We start from the raw sequence: 25,539 nt of genomic DNA, 5'->3' as shown, positions 1-25,539 counted from the left end.
ATACAGACTACATAATAACCTGTAAAAACCTACATGATATAATGCTGAGTGAATGGAGCAGAACTAGGAGAACATTATACACAACCACAAATATATTGATTCTGTGATGACTAACCTTGATAGACTTCGCTCTTCTCAGCAATACAAGGTTCAAAGACAACTCCAAAGGACTCATGATGGAGAGAGAGCTGTCTACATCCAGAGAAAGAACTATGGAGTCTGAATGCAGATTGAGGCAAACTATTTGCTCTCCTTTTTTTTCTCTTTTCTTTTTATTTTTGTGTATTTGTTTCTTCTTTCTCGTGATTCATTCCACTGTCATAATTCTTCTTTACAACTTGACTATTGTGTAAATAAGTTTAATGCGAAGTTACATGTAGAAGATATATCAGACTTCATGCCATCTGGGGAAGGAGGGGGGAAAGGGAAGAAGAAAATCTGGAACTCAAAATCAGGCAGAACTGAGTGTTGTAAACTAAAAATAAAAATCTTAATTTAAAAAAAATAGTCTTTTGTAGTTGATCATCATTAAATTTATATATATATATATATGTATATATATATATACCATGGAACATAGTTTTTTGATTTTCATCAAGCCCAAGTTCTTTGTCTCTTTCTGGGAACTCCACATTCTTCCAGGTTCATCTAAATTTATTCTGCTCCTTTTCTTTTTCTTTTCTATCTGGCCTAATTATGCTGAAGAAAGAGTGAGTCTGGACTTCAAATTGGATGCTCTAGTTTAGGTTTTTTTTTTTGTTTTGATTTGCCCTAGTTTTTTTTTTTTTATTTGCCCTAGTTTTTCAACTAGAGAAATTGTGGCATCCTGTATATTTGTAGGGACTTATTGGAGAATTGTTTTTGTCTAGATTTCTATTTGGAAATTCATGTACTCTGTAATTCAGTGGCAATGGCCTCCTCACTGTTCCTCAGATATGACCCTTCATCTTTCAACTCTGAGCGTTTTCACTGGCTGCGCCCCATGCCTGGAATACTCTCCCTCTTCATCTCTATCTCAATTTCTTTCACAGCTCAACTAAAGCCCCACAAGAACTCTTTCTCAGAACACTTTTGAATTAGGGACATAGACAAATGTGCCAAAAGCACCTAAGTTAATCTGGCTGGGGAGATCAGATATTTAATTAGAGGAAAGGGTATAACAAGAGTGATTCTTGAAGTGGATCATGCACCCTGGCTCTTTTTTGAGCAACTTGCCTCGTGGATTTGATGATGGGTCACTAGTAATGGGGACTGCATTGAAGATGATTAGCCACAGAGTTAGGAGGTGCCACTCATTTGGTAGATCTTTAGAGGAGTGTTGGAGAACCAGTTCCACCTCTTCCAGTTCTTACTCTCCTTTGAACTTCCATGGGGTGGCTGGAGGGCTTTCTCTCCCTTTCCTATTGCCGGAAGTGATGGCAGCTACAAGAAAATGAATATATGCTTGCCTATATGAGCCTGAGTCCTCAGATTTCTGCCTTCTGTTTCTTCCAGGAATCCCAATCAACACATATTTCTAGTACTAGAGGCAACTTCATGAGACTGGGAGATTGAAAGTTTGTGAATAAAGCGTGACCTGCCAGGGGTAGATTTCTACAATAATGTCATTTCTTGGAGGAGATTGATAGCCAGGCAGATGTTGCAGTTTAAACACCCAAAAAAACCCAAGCCATACCCTAGCTGACCATAACATAAGGATTTTGGTAGTTGCTCAACAATCCCACAAAGCTATATTTTCCATTTGAAAGAGTATAATATGTATGATGCCTTATGTTTCTGTGTTCATTAATGTAGGTTCAGGAGTCCTTTCTATCTTAAGTATTTTTCTGTAGTAAAGGAAAAAAAATAATTGACCTATGTCTGATGTCAACATTACTGACATATTGACATATATTATATATCCTGAGTAACTTAGTATTCTACCTTTATAGAAAATACTCACTTTTGAGATGATCTACATTTGGTCATATCCAGCGTAGTGGTGATAGGACAGAAAGCATAAACCCAAAGGCTCTTTGGAGTCAGGTCACAAGCAGGATAAAGATTCCATGTATGTTTAGAGTAAAAATCCCTTGAAGGGTAGGTAAGGGGGTAGGCAACAAGTCATATATAAAAATGTGACACACACAGAGACTGTACCTGAATGAAAGTTAAGAATATACCTTGTAAACTAAACAGGAGTTAAAGCAAGCAACTTGTTTCAAAATCTAGTGGGAGTATGTTAAGAAACTGTAATGCCACTTGCTTTCTTTAGTTTAGGTTCATCTTATGTAGAGGATATTCAAATATGGATGTCACTCATTCATTAATTCATTAAAGAAATATTTGTTGACTACTTACTTATGCATGGTACTGTGCAACATGTTGTACTTGATAAAAAGAATAAGCCAGTTTCTATCCTCCTGGAGGTTACCATATTAAAATGCAAAGTAACTAAGTTGAAAAGTGGGTAAAATCCATGATATCTAAGGAAATTATCTGAATTTGTCAGTTGTGCAACAGGAATGTTTTGTATTTATTTAATGTTGGATCATTAGAGTAAGATTGCTAATCAGAGTTATTATATTTCATTTTTTCATTTTTAGATATTTTTCCAATTGCTAAGATCTGACTTTACTTGTGTGAAATGTGTTTTGTAACTGTGTTCATAAAATTCCTGGGTTTGTCTTGGCAGGTAGACTCCCAAATATTTTATATTGTTTACCGTAACTTTAAAATCTTAAATGGAGCTGGAGAAAATCATGAAACCATGAGAAATCACTACAAATTAGGTTACATAGTCTCAACTAGGCCTTAACTGCATCAAGGCAATCCTTTTACGCTTCTCCAATTGATTTGCTATCTCACTTACCAAAGCTATTTCAAACCTTTTATTTCCTCCTCAATCCTCCATTACATACCTCACCTCACTCTTTCTCCAGAAGACCTTGACTCATACATCACAAACAAATAATAAACAAAAAGAGACCAAACACTAAAAGGTCCTTCTTCTCCTTTTCTCCTCATTTCACATCACTCAGGTGTCTTACTTCCTTTCTCCTTCTTCATCCCTTCCACCCTTCTCCTTATTAAAATATGTGCCCTTGAACCCATTACATCCTACCTTCTCCAGCAGATTGGACCCTCTATCATATCTATTCTCAGTAATCTTCTGTCTCTCCCTATCTAATAGCTGCTTTCTATCAGCCTACAAAAAATCATATCTCCCCCATCCTTACAAAAAGAGTCAGGATCAAATGATCCTTCCATTCTTAATAATTTTCATCCTATATCTCTCCTTCTTGTGGCTAAATTCCTTGAGAAAACTCTCTCCCATGAGTGCCTCATCTTCTGTACTTCTTACTTTCTATTTAACTTTCTAGTAATCTGGCTTCCAACCACATCTTTCAAGTGAAACTTCTTTCCATAATTACTAGTGACCTCTTAATTGACAAATCTAATGGCCTTTTCTCATTCCTCATCTTTGACATCTCTGCAACCTCTAACAATATCAGTCACCTTCTTCTCCTGGTTGTTCCCTCTTGTCTAAAGTTTTCATGACACTACTTTCTCCTCTTTCACTTCAAACCTGTATGAATGCTCCTCAGTCTCCATGGCTGGGCCTTTCTATGTACAGGTCAAGTCCACTAACTACAGGTGTACCTCAAGAGTCTGTCCATGGCTTTCTTCTCCTCTTCCTCAATAAGTTGGCTTGGTAAGCCCTTCACATCCCATAGGTTAAATTATTATTTCTATGCAGATCTAACCTCTTTCCTTAGCTCCAGTCTTACCTCTTGGACATTTTAATGTCTAAATTATCTAAAATTCCACTTAGACATTTTAAATTGGATGTCCTTAAGACATCTCAAACTCAATATGTTCAAAAACATAATTCATTATTATAGCAACCACCCAGATTCAGGCCTTCATCATCTCGCATTTAGGCTATCACAATAGACTTCTAATTGTTCTTCCTGCCTCAAGCATTTCTCCACTGTTTTCCATCCTGTCAAAGAGATCTTCTAAAAGAACAGGTTTAACCATATCACCTACCTACTCAATAAAACCTAGTGACTATTACCTCCAATATCAAATACAAAATCCTATTTAGCTTTTAAAGCCTCTACAATTTGCCCCTTTCCCATCTTTCTGACATTCTTATACTTTACTTCACTTCTCATAGTCAGCAATTTAGCGATTCTGGCCTTTTTGCTGTTCCTCATACACAGCACTCCATCTCTGAATTCCATGCCTTTCCATTTCATGTTTAGAATGTTCTCCCTCCTCACCACTGTCTGCTGGCTTCCTTCAAAACTCAGCTCAAATTCCACCTTCTACAAGAGACCTCTTCACTCCCCACTCCACCCCCAGCCTGCCTATTCTTTGTTCCTTCCCTTTAAGATTACCTTCTATTTATAGTGTATCTCCTATGCATTGTGAAAAGATTAAAATTAATAATACTTCTGGTTTCTATTGTATTGATTTTACAATGTAATTGATTTTTGTGATGTATTGAATTTTATAATTGAGTCTGTATCTGCCTGAACTCACCTTGCTCAGAAATGCAATTTTTCCTCCTGGTTACTTTAAGGGTATGGTTGAAAGGGAATGTTGTCACTCATGCAATTAGCCCCTGGGACATCTTCTTGTTGTCTGTAAGCCCCAACCAGCTTAACCTGGTGCCATCCCCCCAAAATAAAAGTCCATCCCTCTCTTTGCACAATTAGAGGAGGTTAGATATCCCCCAAGGAGACAACAAACCCAATGGTTCTGGTTTCCTAGCCAAGATTACAGGAGGTGAGTCCTATAAAGTAATTAAAATTCATTAATTGTCAGAGAGGGACATGATTAGCCACACCTAAATGCCACCCATTTTCCCTAGTATAGCCAATTTTAATATTCCAAAACTACCCAGATGCCCCTCCATTTCCTGCATGCCAATAAAAAGTATCCACCCCTTTTCATTGGGGTCATTGGCCTTACTGAGGTATCCAGTATGACTCACTGTCTAGCACTGTTAATAAACTGATCGTGCATGGACTATATTGCATTTACTCACCACAGTTTATAGTTGTTTGCACATTGTCTCCCCATTTAGAATATAGTTCCTTGAGTGCAGGGATCATGGTTTTTTTCCTTTCTTTATATCTTCAGAACTCAACACAATGCCTGGACCATAATAAGCACTTAATAAATGCTTCTTGACTGATAACCCCTCTGGGCTTCAATTTCTTAATCTGTAAAATGAAGGGGTTTGACTGGAAGACTGCTAAGGTCTGTTCCAGGTCCTAATTCATGATCCTATTACCCTATGTGTGTTTATATGCAAATATTTGTGTACACATCTATATAAACATATAGCTACATAGAGAAATGTGTACGCATGTTAATACATATAGATAGACACAGTGCTATAAATATAAATATATCCCTATAAATATATAAAAGGATGTACATATAGACTCTCAATTAAAGTCTCACTCCAACACCTGGTTTTTGAGGTGAATAAATATTAGCAGGTGCTACAAAATTGGAAAGGCTTTGAATATAGACCTGGTGATTGAATGCATACCTTTTGTCCATGCATCAACCTAGCTAATTTATTAGAGGCTTATCATCAGATCAGCTACAACAACTATAAAAGAAAATCAAATAAACTACAGATGAGTTGTGATCTGCATTGGTAAAGGAAGTTCCCACATTGATTTAATTCCAAGTATTGAAGTATATAAGTACATACACATATACTTATGTACACATATGAAGCAGTGAAATAAAACAAAGTCAAATTTGGGTTTCATTTTGCACTTATATTTCCTTGCAATTTCAACTACAAATTTAGCATAAAAACAGTGACAAAATGAGAGAAAAATGGATTATGGAAAATACTTCTTATAATACCAGTTCTCACATTTTTTCCCCAGTGGTGTTAAAAGCTTAAACACTGGTGATATACAAACTAATTGGTTTTAGTATTCCAATATTGTTAGCTTAAAAAGAGTATTGGTTTCAAGTTTCTGCTTTTGTAATCAATGCATAGTTTTCAATTATTTTTCATATGGCTGCAGTAATTCCCTTCTCTCTAGTGTCTGCTTCAGAATACAAATACAATGAATGATAGGAATTTGCTTGTGGAAGTAGCTGCAATGAATTTTCATAGTTTAGTCTTTCTGAAGGCTCTGGTGAAATTTCCCTCCATCTTGAACTTGGGTGCTGTTGAGATACTTTCCATATTCTGGGACAAGGGGATGTGAAGCCTAGAGTAGATCTTGAAGCTTGATTCTCTTGAAAACTTTCTTCCTTGATATACTGGTTGGAAAGTACTTCTTTTTCTTTGCAGTTTCGCCATTTCATTCTTCTATTTTGAAACCAAATTTTCACCTATTTGTAAAAATAATTGAACAAGTAATTGGTCTTATAGTTTTACCCAATTGTTTTCTTTCCTCTACCTCTGCCAAAGATGATTTAAAAAGAATAGCTGAACCTGGCATTGTGATTTTTTATAGGTACTTTTCATAAAATGTTAGTATTATATATAATTAGTACCCAGCAAAGACCTGGAAAACCTGTACACAGCACATATCCCTGGAGATACATGGATACATGTGGATAGATAGATACATACATACATACATACATGGGAATATAGATTACAGCCTAAAAGAAAGTCAGACACACTTAGAGACCACACAATTTTAGACCACAAATAACATTTGGTAGATATACTAATTCAACAGGAATTCATTGAGGCCAATTCTCTTCCAATGAAAACTTTATTAATATAATAATTAATAATTTTAATGGACTTCTTAGTCTTCTATAATGTACAAAAGGAGGTCCTAACCCTTTAAGGAGGCTATTGCAATTTCTGAAAGTGCCTGACTTTCTCCTAGAAGTAAGTAGTAAAATTGGGACTCAGTCAATAATAAGTGATTATAATATTAAACTAAGACAAGTAAATTAGCTCATAAGGATGCCCTGATAGCTGTCCTCTAGAAGTTAATTCTCTCTTTATATTTAAAATATTTCTTTTCCTTACCACCCATGTCTTTGAATGTCAGTTTAATATTGCTACTCAGGAAAATCCTTTAATTTCCTGTTCTCTGAGAGATGATTCATTTTATTTTCTTCCGAATAATAACAACTTATTTTAAAATGTTTAAGATTTACAAAGTGCTTGATTTATATTTTCTCATGTGTTCCTCACATCAGTCTTCTGTGGGGGATACTGCATGAATTATTGTCTGAATTTTACAGATGATAAACTGAGATTCAGAGCAACATGGCTTGTCAATAAAAGCACAGCTTTTAAGTGTTAGAGGCAAGATGCAATTCCAGTCCTCTCTGGTCTTCAAGTCTAGATTGTTTCCCCACTCATATCATATGCCTCTTTTTATCCTAATATTCTAAATTCCAAATATTTTAAATTAAGATCTTTCAACAGTATGAAGTTTTAAAGTTACTAGAAAGAAAATCTCAATCAAATATTTCTCTTAAGAACAAGAGGAAAATTCCCCTAAAGTAATAGTCTATCATCAATCTCTCTGAGAGGACAGTATTCTATAACATAGTATTTAACTAATAGTGCAATGGAGATACTACAGCTAGAGGGTTGCCATGAAGCTAGGAAGACTTCAGTCCAAGGCCTGCATCTGACATAGCCTGGCTTGTGACCTGGACAAATCACTTAAACCTCTCAGTGCTCAATGGAACTAAGATTATAAATTGCAAGGAAGTCACAGACCTGCATTGAGAAGGAATTCCTTGGCGGTATATATTCGAAGAACACAGAAAGATGTTAAGGTCTACTTCTTGCCTTCACAGAGTTAACAGATTAAATTTTTTTTTAAAAGACAGGTATATAAGTAACTGTTATACAGAGTAGAAAGTGAAAGTACAATAAGTGGTGGGGGTGGGGGGCAGGAGATGGTAAGTGTTCATGTGCAGCTGGGGAAGTTATTTTTTCCTAGAATGATAGGAGGAGAATTCTTGAAAGAGATAGCATTGTAATGGGAGGCTAAGATTTAGGAGAAACTAGACAGGTAAAGTTGAGGGCAAAGGGAATAGTATAAATAAGTGCAATCACAGAAAGAGAAAAGTCCATGATATGTTCAAGAAACTTCAATCAGCCCTGACCATTTACATGGGTATATGCATATGGTACACAGGTGAGATTAAAGTAGGAATCATGACTGGAAAGTCACAGATATAACTTGAAGGTCACTGAGACCCAATCATAAAAGGAATTTGAATCTCCCCAAAAAAGAGTTTGACCTTTATTTGGTAGATTTTGGATAGTGTTAAAAATTTTTGAAATGGGTGTGTTATGATGAAATTTATACTTTAGGAAGTTTAACCTGGTAGTCATATGTAGAAAACTATATTTATGGGGAGTGACTAAAAGTAGTGAGACTAGTTAAATGACTGCTCCAATAGATCATGCAAAAAAGTGTTAAAGGCCTGAATTATGGGACTGTGAGAATGAAGAAAAGGGAAAGGATCCAAGGGATACTGCTGAAAGGAATTAATAACTGGTTGAATGTAAAAAGTGAGGCATTAGCAAAAACAATATAGTCAGAAAGAGAAGAGTATGTTTTATGTGTAGTAATAACAGATAATTTTATATAGTACTTTAAGTTTGCAAAGAGCTATGCATATGCTATATCTCAAGTATAAGATAATAAATTTAGTGTTAGATTTGTTGAATTTGAGGTGCCACCTGGACATCCAGGTTGAGATATTTATCAATTGAAAATGGTCAAAAATAAGGATCTGGAGCTCAGATAGGAGGTCAGAGGTACAAAAGTAGATTTGATTGTCAGACACTTAAAATCGACAGTTGAAATCACAGGAATGTATGAGACTGCCAACAGAAATAGTATAGAAAAAGAGAAGCCAAGAGCAGGGCATTGGGAAATGCCAACGTTTAGTGCATTAGAAGAGGAGGAAGAGTAGATAAAAAGCGAAGTGTCACCTAGGGGAATAGAGCTTCAAGGAAAAGATCAATAGTGTCGAATCAAAGAAAGGTTCAAGAGGATAATAGAAGAAAAGGCCTTAGATCTGTGATAGGAAACTTTTGAGAGAGCAGTTTCAGCCAAATGGTGTAGGTTAGAAGCAAGGTCAAAAGAGATTCAGGGAATGAATGATAAAGAAGACAAAACAGAATATAAGGAGATGTATGTAAAGTGGTTTGTAAAGTGCCATTTAAATGTCAGCTTGTGATATTACTCTTCAGAGAAGTTGACAATGAAGGGAAGAAGAAAGAGAGGATAGTAACTCAAGATGGCAGTAGGATTGGAAAAGTATTTCTTTTTAGGATAGAGGAGGCTGAACAAATTTGGAAACAACAGAAAAAGGAAGCCAATGAATAAAAAAAGATTAAAACTGTAAGAAAGGTGACTGATGAAGCAAGGACTTTGAGAAAAAACAAGGAATGGGATCAATGACACAAGTATAAAGCTCAGAAGAGGGAAAAAGAAACTCATATCTTTTCTTCTGGTTCAAGTCAACCAGCATTTATTAATCACTTAATATTTATTAAGTCAGTCACTGCTCTAAGTTCTAGTATTAAGTTTGTAAAAACAGAGTCCCTCCCTGCAAGGACCTCACACTCTGAAGGAGACAACATGAAAACAGGTAGAAATAAGACTAGTTGGGAGAGGGAAGGGAAGGGGAGAAATCTCTCACAGGAAGTAAGATTTGAGCTGGGTCTTGTGAAGGGTCAAGAGGAAAAGGTAAGGAGAGAAAGTATTAATAGACAAGGAGGACAGCCAGTGAAAATGAACAGAGTCAGGAGATTCAATATGTGAAATACATCAAGAAAGCCACTATTGCTGGACCACAAAAAAGACTGAGAAAAGAAAATTTAAGAAGACTGTAAAAATAGGTAGGGAGCACATCATGAAGGGCTTTAAATCCCAAACTGAGCATTTTATATTTGATCTTGGAAATAATAGACAGCTACTGGAGTTTATTGAAAGAGAAAGTAACATGGCCAGACCTATGGCTTTAAGAAGATCACTTTTATAGCATAGTGGAAAATGGACTGGAATGGTGTATTGGCAAGCACCCTAGCATACCCAGGATTGTCTGCTAGCACAGGTCCTTTGATCTGCTTTTCTAAAGGAAAGACAGCTCAAAAGGGGTTAACAATCCTACTTTAATTAAAGATATGTAAGTAAAGAAGGTAAAGGTCATTCACTAATTCAGGGTAAAGGTCAGCACCCTGAACATGGAGAAGATACAAGCAGAGAGAAATTAGCACAGAGATCCAATAGACAGGGCTCCAACTGTCTTACCAGAGTAATACATCACCAGACCCGGGGAGTACCAACATCTGAGTTCACAAAGCTGGGGGGTTCCTTAACAATGGCTATGCAGAGCCTTCTCTGGCCAGACCACAAAGACCTCAGGCAAATATTCTTCCCATGAGTGAGCCCCAAAGCAAAATCTAACCTCAGAATATATATGCACTTTTGGCTAATAGGCTCAGAGCCAGAAGGCATCACAACCCTCATGACTCAGTGCTTAATTAGCTTAATACCAAAAGGTGTGAAAGCCTTCCTGCAAGCAAACCTTCCTCTTAATAAACTTCCCCTAAGCAAGCTTCCCCTCAGGCAAGTTCCTCCCTCAGTGGGCTCTATGTGACTCAGGGTGTATCACAGCTAGAAATGGGCTGGAGCTCAAATCAGCAAGATACCCATAGTTGAAATACCCATACCTTTATACCTTTAGATCTGGGAACATGGTCTCTGTTCCAAGGTAAAAAGAAAGGGAACACATGTGGTCACATAGGCCTGTTTATGAATGGGGAAGATCTTATATTCCATTAACCTTATATTGGGCTCCAAGATCTTACATGTTCATTACATAGACTGATGGGACTTTAGGGGCAACTTGTATCTGGATAGGCATTAACATCTCTTAAGAAATAAGTACAGCATAACTCCCCCCAAAAAAACACCCTCACACATCATGAGCTTCACATCTGCAAAATACATAGCAACTTATTACCAGGGTGGCCACATGGCATTAAACAAACACAAAGTATATAACATTTCAAAATCCTTGTTTATATAATCAGGGGATCTCAGGCCAGGGTCTTTCCTAGCACAACATATCCTCAGGGGCAGCAGAGAACAGTGATCCACCCCTAGATCACAGTAGGTTATAACACCCTCAATCCAAAGCAAAAATGTGCAAGTACAAGTCCTCTTGGGGGTGTGTCCTTCTCCCCACACCACCATTGCAGGCTTCCACCTGGCGATCTCAGGTGCATGCATGCCAAAAAGTCCAAGTCCCAACACTGCTCCAGCCCCCAATTCCAAGTGCTGAGGGACAGCTGGGACACAAAGCCAACAGGGTGGGTCCCCAGGGGCAATGGCACTTCCCCAATCCCACCATAGCAACTCCACACCCCTGGATCCCAAACCATCCCAGGGGAACACAGCAAGAGAGCAAACTTAGCATTCCTGCCTTGCGGCAAAATTTCTATCTTGCCCCGGAGCTGAGTTCCAAGGTCTGGGGTTTCTCTTCCTGCAGGTCCAAGGGCCAACGGCTCTGGCTCCTGCCTGGGTTCACATGCAGGCAGTTCTTTGCTCTCACTCCATGTCTCACATCACAGAGCCACACACAGGCTCTAGGGACTCATGCCCCCAGCTTCTATCTCTGACTGGAATCCACCCCAACTCCAGGGCAGCTCATCCTTCCCCAGCCTTACATGGGGAGAGGACACTCAGGTCTGGGTTCTGGGCACACTTCCAGAGCCTCCACCCCTCCAGCACAGTTTGAAGCAGAGCTACTCCACTTGAACCCTGGCTCTAGCTCTGGCCATCCCCACCTCCCGCAAGCATGATTTCCTCCAAGAGCTGCTGCTCCTGCCTGTCTCTTCAGGAATGCTAGTAGGGTAGGGAAGGGGAAGGAGAGGTTATCTCCCAGGGGCCCTGCTCTGAGCACCCAGAAAACCACTCCAGATATGGTTGCTCATTCAGTTTCTCTCAGATTGCTGACAAAAAGCAAAACTATCCCAGGCCCACAAAACCCCATACTTTCCTTTAGTCTTTGCAGATCCTGCTGACTACACCAAACGTATTAATAAGTACCCTAGCTCACCCAGGATGGCCTGCTAGCACAGGTTCTTTGATCTGCTTTTCTAAAGGAAAGACAGCTTCAAAGGGGTTAACAATCTTACTTTAATTAAAGATATGTAAGTAAAAAAGGTAAAGGTCATTCACTAGTTCAGGGGAAAGGTCAGCACCCTGAATGTGGAGAAAATAAAGCAGAGAGAAATTAATATGGATGTCTTGCTGCTTTGAGCTCCAACCCAGTTTACAGCTATGATACAACCTGTGTCACATAGAGCCCGTTGAGGGAGGAACTTGCCTAAGGGGAAGCTTCCTTAGGGGAAGTTTGCTAAGAGGAAGGCTTGCTTGCAGGAAGGCTTTCACACCTTTTGGTATTAAGCTAATTAAGCACTGAGTCATGAGGGTTGTGATGCCTTCTGGCTCTGAGCCTATTAGCCAAAAGTGCATATATATTCTGAGGTTAGATTTTGCTTTGGGGCTCACTCATGGGAAGAATATTTGCCTGAGGTCTATGTGGTCTGGCCAGACAAGACTCTGGTAGCCATTGTTAAGGAACCCCCCAGCTTTGTGAACTCAGATGTTAGTGCTCCCCTGGTCTGGTGATGTATTACTCTGGTAAGACAGTTGGAGCCCTGTCTATTGGATCTCTGTGCTAATTTCACTCTGCTTGTATCTTCCTCATGTTCAGGGTGCTGACCTTTACCTTCTTTACTTACATATCTTTAATTAAAGTAGGATTGTTAACCCCTTTTGAGCTGTCTTTCCTTTAGAAAAGCAAATCAAAGGACCTGTGCTAGCAGGCCATTCTGGGTGAGCTAGGGTGCTTGCTAATACAAGTGGGGAGAGACTTAAGGCAGGGAAAACAACCAGAAAGCTATTGCAATAGTCCAAGTGTGAGGTGATGACAGCTTGCACCAGTGTGGTGGCTGTGTGATTAAAGAGAAGGTAACATAGAAGAGATGTTCTGAAGGTAGAAATAATGAGACTTGGAAACAGATTGAACATGTGGTAAGTGAGGAGTTAAATACAACACTAGAGTGTATATCTGGGCAACTAGAAGATAATGGTACCCTCAACAGTAATAGGAAAATTTGAAAGAAGGAAGAGTTTAAGGAAAATTATGAGTTCCATTTTGAACATATTAACAGGAGGTAAAGAAGAGACCATGAGCAAAGATATAGGGAAATTTTGAAGTAAAAGAGGGAAGGGAATTTGAGGGAGCCTCCATTGCATGATTTCATCAATGCCAGTAAATGAGGTTAAACTCTTTTGCTGAGAGGGGAACTGGTGGATTAAGGCAAACAAAGTTTAAATGGCTTGCCCAGAGTGACACAGCTAGTAAGTATCTGAGGCTGAATTTGAACTTGAATTTGAATTCTAGTCATCCTGACTGGAGGCACAATGCTCTATCCACTGAACCGTAAAGCTGCCATCATTTTTTAGTTGCTCCAATTTGATTACTTCTTTACTTTCTCTAACAATGTGTGACAATTGAGGATGGAGAGTAGAAGGAAAGAAAGCAGAAAGTGAATTATACCCATGGTTAAGAACTTGTAGAAAGGAAGTAAATGTAGCTTAATGGATAGAATGCTAGTCTTGGAATAAGAAGAACTATATTCAAGTCCCTCTGCCATGCACTAGTGAGGGGACCAATGACAAGTCACTTAACTTCTCAGTGCCCAAGTCTAGTGTTATAAGTTTTAGACAAGTTGAAGCAGAGGAAGAAGTACTAAACTTGGCATCATATGATCTTGGGTTTAGTTTAATCTACCTGGGTAGATTTATTTTGGGTAGATTTAATCTACCTGGGACTTGGGGCAGCTAGATGGGTCAGTGAATAAAACCCCAGTCCTGGAGTCAGGACAATTCAAGTCCAAATTTAACTTCAGACATTTACTAGCTGTGTGATCTTGGACAAATCACATATCCCTATTTGCTTTAGTTCTTCACCTGTAAAATGAGCTGGAGAAGGAAATGGCAAGCCACTCTAGTATCTTTGCCAAGAAAATTCCAAATGGGATCACAGAGAGCAGGTCACAATTGAAACAATTCAACCACAATAACATCTGGGCCTTAGTTTCTTCATCTATAAAATGACTTTTAATCCTGTATTTATGATTCTCTGTTTTAAAGTTGCTGATTTGCATTGGTGGAGGAAGTTTCTTTGTTGTGAGTTTCCTACACTGATGAAATAAAGTTACCTAAAAAAAACAGGAAAGTTGGGTAGGGACACAAATGATGAGGGCTGATGAAAAGGGAAAATTAGAAGGTAGGAAGGATTAAAATCATGGTAGGAAGCAGAGGGAGGAAAATAGAAAAAAAGAATAGGAGATTATGGTCAGAAAGGGAAATTACCAAGTTGGAAATTTCTCCTTCACCCCATCCAATCAATTGCCAAGTTTTGCCAATTTTAAGTCTACATATCTTCCAAAGAGATTGAAGAGACTCCATAGGCCAAATAGTCCAAGCCTTTCATTTTACAGATGAAGAAGGTTAAGTGACATACTCAAGACAAGAAGAAAGTGTCAGAGGTAGAATTTGAACCCAGTTTCTTTAACTCCAGAGCCAGTACCTTCTCTCCACATGCATGACTACCAACATAGTTCAGACCCTTATTACTTCTTTCCTGTTCTACCGTAGTGGCTTCTTAAGTGTGCTGTCTCCAGTCTATCAATTTTTCAGATAGCTTCCAAAATCTTCCTATTGCACAGATATGACTGTGCCACTCCTCTACTCAGAACCTTTAATGGCCCTTTATTCCCTAAAAGATAAAATAGAAATGGCTTAGACTTGTTATTAAGGGCCTCCATAACCTACTTGAAAGCCAAATTAGATATACCCTTACAGTCTTTACCATGTTCTAGGCAAATTGGAGTACTAGCTGCTCTTACTGCTCTTTCTAACTTCCATGCAGAACAGATTCTGAAATCCACTTCCTCAACAATGGGATCTTTTCTTACTTTAGTATCAATTTATTTGATATATTGATATATTCCCTGATTTACTCTAACAAAGTAATCTCATTCTCTTCAGATTTTTTTCTTATAATATCTTGTCTAGAGCTCTCCCTTGCCCTAATCACATCCTGTCTTGTTATCATATTTGTTTTTGTATATGTCTTATTCCCTCTTTCCCTACTCTCACCCAATGCATACTCCTTGAGGGCAAGGACTCTGTTATCCTTCAACTTTGCATCCTTATATTTTGTAAGTGATTGTTAGAAATACATAAAATTAAGTTATTGAATTTAAGACACATGAAGAGACTTTTCCTTCAAATTAGTCTTCACAGACTAGTCAATTAATCAATACATTTTCATTTAAGTGATCAATATGTACTAGATACTGTGCTATAAATACTAAGGAAACAAGAAAAAGGCAAAAGATAGTCCATGCTTTCAAAGAGTTCACAGGCTCTTTGGGGAGACTATATTCAAACAACTATGTACAGTAAGATATATACATTATAAATTGTAGATAATCTCAGAAGAAAGGCATTAGGGGTCAAGAAAGGCATCCCGATCCTAGAAGGAACAATTTTATTTGGGACTTGATGGAAGTCAGAAATGTGAGGAGACTGAGATAAGAAGGGAGAGTGTTCTAGGTATGAGAGACAACAAGGGAAAATGCCCAGAGTAGAGAGGGATGCCTTGTTCAAGGCACAAAAAAGAGACAAGTGTCACTGGATCTCAGCGCATGTGGGAGGGAGAGAATAAAATGTAAAAAGACTTAAAAGTTTTTAGGAGGGAGGGGTTACAAAGGGCTTTGAACACCAAACAAAAGATTTTATATTTCATCTTGGGCAGCTAGGTGGTGCAGTGTATCATAGAGTGCTGGGTCTGGAGTCAGAAAGACCTGAGTTCAAATCCAGCCTCAGACACTTACTAGCTATGTGGCCTTGGGCAAGTCACTTAAGCCTATTTGCCTGTTTCCTCATCTGTAAAATGAGCTGGAGAAGGGCAAACCACTCCTGTACATTTACCAAGAAAACCCCAAAAGGGATCATGAAGAGTAGGACATGACTGAAAACAACTAAACAACAACAACAACTTGGAAGTGAATCTTTCTTTTTTTGTGGGAGGGGGGTGACAGTCACTTTAGGAAGTGTAATTTGGCTAAAAATGGAAGATGAACTAGAGTGAGGAGATACTTGAAGCAGGGGGATCAACAAGCAGGCTATTGTAATAGTTCAGGTGTGAGGTAATTAAGAGTTTGTACCAAGATCATGGAAGGGGAGAGAAGGGAGCATATATGAGAGATGTTATGAGGGCAAAATCAACAGGCATGGTAACAGATTGGCTGTGGTGGGGCGGGGGCTTGGGGAGGAGAGGTCAGAAAGAGTGATGAGTTGAGAATGACACCTAGGCTGTGAGTCTGGATGACAAAGTATGGAAGAGGGACAGTTTTGGGGGAAAGATGAGTTCAATATTGTACATATTGTGTTTAAGAAATCTACAGGACATCCAGTTTGAGACGTCTAATAGGCAGCTGTAGATGTGAGACTAGAGGTCAGCAGAGAGGTTAAGGATGAACAAATAGATCTCAATCATTAACATAGAGATAATAATTGAATCCATGGGAGCTGATGAGATGATCAAGTATAGTATATACTAGTATAGATATAGTATAGATATATAGTATAGTATACTATAGTATACTATATATAGTATAGAGGGAAAAGAGAAAAGGGCCCAGTGAAGCACCTAAAGTTAGTGGGCTCAACCTGAGTGAAGGTCCAGAGATAGAAAGAGCAATCAGATAGATAAGAGGAGAACCAGGAAAGAGGATTATCTAAAAAAATCTAGAGAGAGGAAGGAAGAGGAAAAGGAAGAAGGAGAAGAAAGAGGGAGAGGGAGAAAAAGGAGAAGGAGAAAGAGGAAGAGGAGGTGACTGACCGTGTCAAAGGCTGCAGAGAGGTCAAGAAGGATGAGGATTGAGAAAAGAGTTTGGCAATGAAGAGATCATTAGTAACTTTGGAGTTTTGATTGAATGTTGAAGCCAGAAGGTATAGAGAGTTAAGAAAAGAGTGGGAGGAACAGAAGTGGAGACTGAACATAAGTGGGGATGACAGAGGGAGCAATCTGCTGGAGAACACAGAATGGAATGTTATTACTTCTGTATGTAGACCTGTTTGCTTTGGCAAGAAAGCCATATCATTGTGTTGGAGGTGAAAGAAAAGATAGTAGCAGGAGGTATTTGAGATATGTGAGTTGAGGAGGGTGGGGAGAAGAGGAAGCTCTGGGTAATAGACTCAATTTTTTCAGTGAAATATGTAAGCAAAGTTCTTACCTGAGTGGGTAGGGGAATGGAGAAGCCCAAGAGGCTTAAAGGTTTGGAAAAATCACTGTGGTGGGTGGGGTAGTGAGTCAGTTATGGAAGCATAAAAGGATTACACTTGCCATAATGAGGGCCCAGTTGCTATTACATAACATAAATTTGCAGTAGATCCAGGCAGCAGTTTCTTGACTTTATCCAGTTCACTTCGCAGCACATAAGTTGCAGTGAAAGCAGAGAATGATGGGAGTAAACTAGGGATGAGTCTTGATAAGGCAAAGATGAGAGGGTAAGAGTTTCAAGTGAAGAGGACAGCAAAGAATTGAATTCTTTCACTGAGGGGTCAAGATAAGGAAGGGAGGAAAAAGTAGCTATTGCTGGAGTGATAAGTTTGGCACTGCAAAGGGGAGGTTTTGAAGGATAGGTGTAATATCAACAGGTCATGATCAAATAAGGGAATACAGAGTTCATAAATATGTAAGCAGAGCATTTATGAATGATAGCAAGATCAAGAGTATGACCATCTCTGTGTGCAGCTAAGGGAGGGTGGAGGTGTTGGAAGTCACAGGAAATGAGCAAGTTGAGTAACTAGGAGGTGAAGGTGTTTGAAGGAGTGTGTATATTGAAGTTCCTAGTAGGAAGGAAGTAGTTGAGGAGGAAAGAGAAACTGAACCAGGCACTGAACTCATTGAGGAAAGGTAGGAAGGGTCCTAGAGGTCAATAAACAACAGGTAATAGTAGATTTGATTAAGTGGTAGACATGGATTGGGGGAACCTCAAATGATCAGGATGATGAGTAATGGTGGAAAAATCAGAGTCTAAATAGTAGTAATGGGTAGCAAAGATTATTCCAATATTTCCACAATAACCACTGAGTTAGCAGGGGAAGTGGAAAGGGAAGGAGAAGGGAAAGAAGGTATGAATAAAAAGTCAACCAGTGCTACAAAGGGTGGCCAGGGAAGCTGTGTGATCAAAAGGGAGCCAGGTCTCAGGGAGAGAGAGAATATGAAAGGAGTGGGAAAGGAAAAGATATAAGATGAAGGCAAGTTTTTTACCTGCAGAGCATGTATTACAGAAAGTACAGTGGAAGAGTGATTACCTCAGAAGTGAAACCAACAGTAATCATAGCTATTATTAGACAATACCAGTAGTAATCAGACCCTAACTCCTGAATCATGTATAGCTTTTCTATTCACAGCACAGATGTTTTTAAGACCTCTAATTTCTATATTTAAGTATTCTAGTGGATTCAAAGACATATTTAAGTTTATGATGATTATAAATATTGCTCTGATATCATATAACTATGACTATTATTGGTTTAAAAATTATTTATATATTATCTTGTATCCACTCATATGGCAGCTAGGTGGTAGAGTGGCTAGAATGCTGGACTTGAAGTCAAGACTCATGTTCCTAGTACAAATCTGGCCTCAGACACTAGCTGTATGACCCTGGCTAAGTCTGTTAATCCTATTTGCTTCAGTTTCCTCATCTGTAAAATGACCTGGAGAAGGAAATGGCAAACTACTCTAGTAACTTTGCCAAGAAACCCAAAATGGAGTCACAAAGAGCCAGACATGACTGAAACAACTGAACTTATATTGTTGTCTTGTGCTTTTATTAAACTCATATTGTGTTTAGAGTGTTAGACATAGAGTAAGGAAGACCAGAGTTCATATCTCATCTCTGATACTTAATAGCCCTATGGCCATGGACAAGCCACTTAACTAATCAGGCTCAGTTTCTCCACTTGTGTATTGAAGATGATAATAATACCTGAGATACCTAGGTTGTTCTGAGGACAATAAAACACTTTGCAAACCTCAAAATATTATATAAATGCCAACTATTATTCTTCTCCAGTATCTGGCACAATGTCTCCTTATACACAATAGGTGCTCAATGAATATTTATTCATTTTATTATCTCTTTTTATTTTCACAAATATCCCATGAGATATCTTAAGAAAACATTGTTGCCCGTATCTGTGAATGAGGAAACTAGGTACAGAGAAGTTAAGTGATCTCCCCATGATTTCGCAGTTACTCAAAGGTAGAGCTGGGGCTTGAAGATGAGATTTCCTAACCCTAGTACCTAGTATCTAAGAATAATAAAGTTATAGATTTAAAGGCAGAAAGTAGCTTTAAAACTGTATAGTCCAATTCCCTCATATTATAGATGAGGAAACAGGCCAAAGAGGTGAAATTCATTTGTGCAAGGTCACATAGGTCACAAGTGACAGTGGTGAGTTTCAATCTGGGACTTCTGGCTCCAAAACCAATTCTCTTTCCAATATACCATGATACTATTCTCCAAATCAAAAATAAAGCCTAGGTACCCAATATTCCCATTCAAGTACTGTCTAGGCTCTACCCTGCTTACCTTCCAAGGTCAGAGATTACATTCATTAAGGGTAGCATGTATTTTCTATACTAAATCAGACTATAAAAGCAAATACAATCTCTGCCCACAAAAAGTACACATTCTTATGAAGGAAGCAACATATAAATAGGTACATACAAAATACAGAATAAGTAAAAGGTAATCTGAGAGGCGAAGGCACTGGAATTTGGGAGGAACATGATAGGCAGACAAAAAGAGCTGAGTTTTGAAATAATACAGGGAAACCTAGAAGCAGAGGTAAGGAGACAGAGCATTCCAGGCCTGAGGGAGAGCCAGTTCAAAGACAGGGAAACAAAAGTGTCATATCTCAGGACCTACAAGTGGGCCAGTACAGCTAGATAGTAGAGTGTATAGAGGAAAGAAAAGACTGGAAAAGTAGTAAGGGGTCAGGATATAAAGAGCTTAATTGCCAGAGTGCTTAGGTCTTTTGTTCTTTAAGTAATAGGGAGCCGATGGAGTTCATTGAGTAAGACGATAACATTGTCAGACCTGTGATTTTTGAAAATCATTTTGCCAGCTGAATGGAGGAAATACTTGGGGCAAGGACACAAAATATAATGCTATTGTAATAGACCAGGCATGAGGTGTTAAGCACTTTCAAAAGGGTGGTAGCTGTATGAATGGACTAAAGGAGAAATATCTAAGATACAATGTGAAGGTAGAAGGAAAAAGCCTTGGCAACAGATTGAGTATATGGCATTATTAAGAGTGAGGAGTTGAGGATAACACCAGGAATAAGTTAGTCTAGATGACTGAGAGGATAGTATTATAACAATAATGTTGCTAGCAGCTGCTGTAGGGGTGTAACACCAGCACATAGGAAGGCAGCTAGCACAAGTTCTTTGATCTGCTTTTCTAAGGAAAGCAACTTTAAGGGGTTAGCAATCTTACTTTAATTAAACATACATGTATCATTCACTTAGTTCAGGGGGAAAAGCCAGAACCCTGGACTTCAGAGAAAACACAAACAGAAATTATAAGCAGAAATTATATAAACAGAGCAAAATAACACAAATCAGCAGACAGGCTTCTAGCTGTCTGTCTAAGACATTGCATACATAGTTACCAGAGAGAGAAGCACCAACATCTGGGTTGTTCAAACCCAGGGGTCTCCATCATAGCTACCCAGAGTCTCATCTGGTCAAATCATACAACACTCTTCCAGTGAGTGAGCCCCAAGCAAAATGCTAACTTCAGAGTATATATATACTTCTTCAGGGTCAGAGGGCGTCACAACCATATGACTCAAACCCATGTGGCCTAAGCCTTTCTATGACTTAAGGAGGTCATCAAAGACTCACGATTCAATCAAAAACTCTTGATTGAAACAAAGGCAAGACTCAAAGGCACTTGATTGCCTTAGTTCTGAGAAGTACTTATAACATAAAGGCGGAATTCATGATTTCAAAGAAAATCATGAATGTGCCTGAATGGTTCAGGATCACGGGATATAAGGAATTCTCTAAGTAGAAGGCAGAGGAATTAAAGCATTTATTCAAGCTCCAAAGTAGCAGACCCATGGACCAATGTCCCCAATTCGATATCCTGGCCAAAACCTTCTAGGCCCAATAAGTCCACCTCACAATAGTAGGCAGGAGGTTACAGAGAAACATTATAGCAGTAAGCCAAATCATACTGGTACTTCCCCCAATGCTAGGGCCCTCCAATAAGAAGATTACCCACTGGCTTCAAGCCCTTGCTCAGCACTCTCTGGTCTGCACTCAGGTCAGTCCTGCTCTCAGTAGTGCCTGCTGGTTCGGCTTCTTCTGCTTCCAGCTTCTGCTGGCTCTGTTTCCGCCACTCCTCCTTGCCTGCTTCCACCACGTCTCAATCTCCAAGCTGTGTTCTCTGTTTCTATACAGTTGTTAGACATCATCCAATCGACTACAACATCATTTGAGTAACCAGAACTCAGGCGCCTACTATTGGCTCTGGTCTTAGCAACTCTCCTAGGACCCTGGGGACTTCATGCCCACATAGGCTTAGCATCTAGTAGCTAGGGGTTTTGGGCCTACTTGGGAGAGAAGATATAATCAGACCTCCCTTCATTGGCCCCACCTGGAGCCCCACCTGAAGCCTATTCAAATGAGGGGTGGGGTTGGGGGAAGAGAAGACCTTTTTATTTGCTGATTGCCTTTACAATACTCCAAAACAAAAGACAACAAAAAGTCCCACTTTACTTGCCATTACCAGTGGTTTTCTCATATTAGAGTACAGAAGAGGGGAAGGTTTTGAGGGAAACTTCTATGTTAGATATGTTGAGTTTGAAATGCCTGCAGAGCATCTATTTTGAGCTGTCTTGAGAGTCATTTAGTAATGTAATATTCTAGCTCAGCAGAAAGACTGGGACTAGATATACACATGGAACTTATCTGCAAAGAGATGATAATTAAACCTATGACAGCTGAGATCAGAAAGTGAGATGGTATATAGCAAAAAGAGAAGAGATCCCCAAGACTATAAACTTTTTTTAAAAAATGGTTTACTTAATTGTGTGGTGGGGAGGGGGAGGGTTGTTGTGATGAACCATCATTTTCTCTATGCATCTTCATAAATACAGAGGTAAAAACATAGGACAAAATAAAGATTAATGGGTTAAAGAAAGTTTTACATAAATTAAAGCAGATATACTGAAACTATCCCATTTGTAGATAAGAAAGCTATCTTCACTTCAGACCAGGCTTGCTTATGAGTTTCAAACTCTTTTCACCTTTCCTTTGTGTCATCTTACTCTGGAGATAATTTCAACCCCGCAGCCCTCTTCTCCAACTAGTAAGCTTCTTCCTGGAATCTCAAATTTGAGAAGTGCCCAAGCCAGCCATACTCACTTCTAACCTGTTACAGTCCTGACTCTATGGACTTTTATGCCTTATCCTGAGTGAATATCTTTCTCCTCACCACCATTATATCTTTTTAGCTCCCTTATACTGTTGTCTTCCCCCATTAGAATGTAAGTTTCTTGAAGATAGGGACTGTCTCTCTTTTTCTTTTTCTTATATTCCCAGTCTTAGCAAAATGTCTGGCACATAGCAATCAAATGCTTTATCTAATCTAATCAACTTCTCCTAAGTTTTAAAGTCACTAAGAGCCATTCAAAACTTAACTGAAAGGCCAACTCAGCTAAAAATATAGATAAAAGACCTATATTTGAGATAAACAGAATAAATCAAGACCATAGGATTCAGAGTTTGTCAGAACTTGGACATCATCTAGTCTAACTCCTTCATTTGGAAACTGAAAACTTGGTAAATTAAGTGATTTGCCCCTTTGTTAAAGACATTAATAAATGGTATGTGAGCACACACACACACACACACACACACACACCATTTTTAGACTTGATCTTGATTTAGATCTAGATTTAGATCATGAAAAAGAAGGAGGAAAACAGTAAAACTAAAGTCCACTGGAACACAGTTTTATCTAAAAACAGAGACAAACTCTATAGTCTTGTATAACCTGAAGTGTATCATTATTTATTAGGGTAGAACCAAGGAGCCCATTACCAAAAGTTGGCCATATCTGCAAACAGACTAATTTTCAAATACAAACAACAGTACACAATATGAATATTTTTGTATCTCTAGTATTTAGCACAGTGTCTGGCACATAGTAAGTGCTTAATAAATGTTTTTGATTGATTTTATTGGTTGGTTGATTGAGCTAAAATTAATGGAGATTCAATTGTGCTCATCGTTTGACAAGCATTTATTAAATGCCAATGGCTAAAGTCCCAGGCAAATGAAGATAAAATGCAAGTCCAAGAGAAAAGATAAAAGTCTGTGAATACTTTATCCATTAGTACCTGTGACTCCTTTAGTCCCAAACTGATAGAGAGTTTCTTTCTGTCTGTTTTGTTGATATACTTCTGCTTCTGAAACATTTTCTCCAGAGATTTTCTCTGGTCATCAGAAAATACAGCTCTTCTTAAAATTCCTCTTGGTGCTTTGGAATTGGAGTCCTGTGTCAGTAGAGGCAACATGGTATCCTCTCCTAGGGGAAACACAAGGTATAAGCTGAATTTAGTGTAATCTAGAATAAGTATTTAGTTTATTTCAAGCATTACATGAGAGTTGAGGAATAAATATCAATTTAGACTCTTCAAGTTAAATAATAAGGACCATAGTCACTTATTAAATGTAGTCTTGTAGGATTTAGAACTCAAAGAGACCTTAAAGATCAACCAATTCAACTCTCTCAATTTACATATGAGGAAGCTTGTTCAAAATCACACAGATAGTACTAGTGGCAGATCCTATATTTGAAGCCAGATTTTTTTGTTGTTGGGGTTTTTTTTTTACTCCAAATCTAGTGCACTTTCTATTATATTATGCTGTAACTAAAATGACTTACTTAGAGTCTATGTACCACAGGAATCTGAAATGAGACTGAAGCAAGAAGCAGCCTTGAAAGTTGGTGAACTTATTGAAAGATATACAATTTAAAGAGACAAGCAGAAGGCCAATAATATGAGATTTGGGATAGACTCTCAGTTAAAGTTTAGGAGAAAGTAAAGGAAAAACTATAGTATTGTGCAAGTCCAAGGAGAGAATTGTAAGAAGATATCAACAATGTGAAATGCCAATCATGTGGAGTGAAGAAAGGTCAATGGATTTGGCAAGCAAAAAGCCAATAAGAGGGCAGCTTCTGTAGGAGGGTGATAGAAGAAAACTGAGTATCCATAAAAGTAGAGGTGAGAAGGCCATATAGAAGAAGAAAGTAGAGGTGCTAAAGAGGAAAGGCCTACAACCAGTTTGACCTTGGGCAAATCAGTTAAGCTCTCTAGGCCTTGGTTTCCTGACTGTAAAATGAGAGGATTGTACTAGAAGATTTCTAAGTTAGCTTCTTGCTTTAAATCTGTGATTCTACATCCTTTATCTTTTTATGCACTATCAGAGGAAAATTATTCTCTCCTCCATCATCTCTCTAGTATTAGCCTAGATTCCATTCCTTCCCACATCTTCTAGTACCTCACCTCTACAATCCAGGATTAAGGATACCCAAGGAAGTCCTTTCTGTAAAACAGGTTGTGAGGGGTCATCTGCTGGAAGCATCTATGGAGGAATAGGATTTAAAGAAAAGAATTGCACTTTTTAAAGGAAAGGATAAAAGCCTGGAAAAGATGGTGGAGTAAAATGAAGCAGTACAGCTTAGCTCTCCCTCACAACAACCCCAACAAACGATAATGATGATAATAATAATATAACATTTACATAGTGCTTACCATGTGGCAGATACTGTGCTAAGCACTTTACAATTATTATCTCATTTGATCCTCACAACCATTAGAGGGAGGTGCTATTATGACCCTATTTACAGATGAGACAACTGAAAACAATAGAGATTTAGTGACTTGCCCTGAGTCACAAAGCTAGTAAGTATCTGAAGCTGGATTTGAACTCAGGTCTTCCTGACTCCAGGACCAGGACTCTATCTACTGTACCAAGAAAAATGGATGACTGGGTAATGAAGAGAAAATCCAAAGTCCAAATCCAGGGGTGAGTCATTTTTTTTTCAACCCAGCCAACATGGTGAGAGAACTAGAAGCCAGTGGCACTGGGAAGAAGATTCAACCAGGAAGGCCCATATCGAGCCTTATAGCACTGAGACTAGACTGGGGCCTATTGTCTATAAACCAGACAAGGAACATGAATTAGGCCTGCAGTTGTGTGCCCGGCAGGAACAGGAACAGAAATGAGCCAGTAAGCTATGTCACTCTGACCTGGGAGCTGGGTGACAATGCCAGTGTAGACTGAGTCTGGGCCTATAGCTATGTAACAGGGCAAGCATAAAGAGTC

The 25,539-nt window shown here is 38.6% G+C and overlaps 1 protein-coding gene across 1 annotated transcript in view; it reads right to left on the bottom strand.

Annotated features, from left to right (window-relative positions):
• Window positions 1–5,956: 5,956 nt before the first annotated feature.
• DBX2 (developing brain homeobox 2) overlaps window positions 5,957–25,539 on the bottom strand; it is a 64,705-nt gene continuing 45,122 nt past the window's right edge. Inside the window, exons 3-4 of the mRNA XM_036759707.1 lie at window positions 23,547–23,734; window positions 5,957–6,360 (exon numbers count right to left, since the gene is read on the bottom strand). Of these exons, the coding sequence (XP_036615602.1) occupies window positions 6,034–6,360; window positions 23,547–23,734 (515 nt within the window). The 3' untranslated portion in view covers window positions 5,957–6,033. The remainder of the gene's footprint in view (window positions 6,361–23,546; window positions 23,735–25,539) is intronic.

This window comes from Trichosurus vulpecula, chromosome 5 (genome assembly GCF_011100635.1).
Source record: "Trichosurus vulpecula isolate mTriVul1 chromosome 5, mTriVul1.pri, whole genome shotgun sequence".
NCBI classification, from domain to species: domain Eukaryota; kingdom Metazoa; phylum Chordata; class Mammalia; order Diprotodontia; family Phalangeridae; genus Trichosurus; species Trichosurus vulpecula.
Note: the sequence above shows the minus strand (reverse complement) of the source record. Positions and strands in the feature narration are given on the sequence as shown.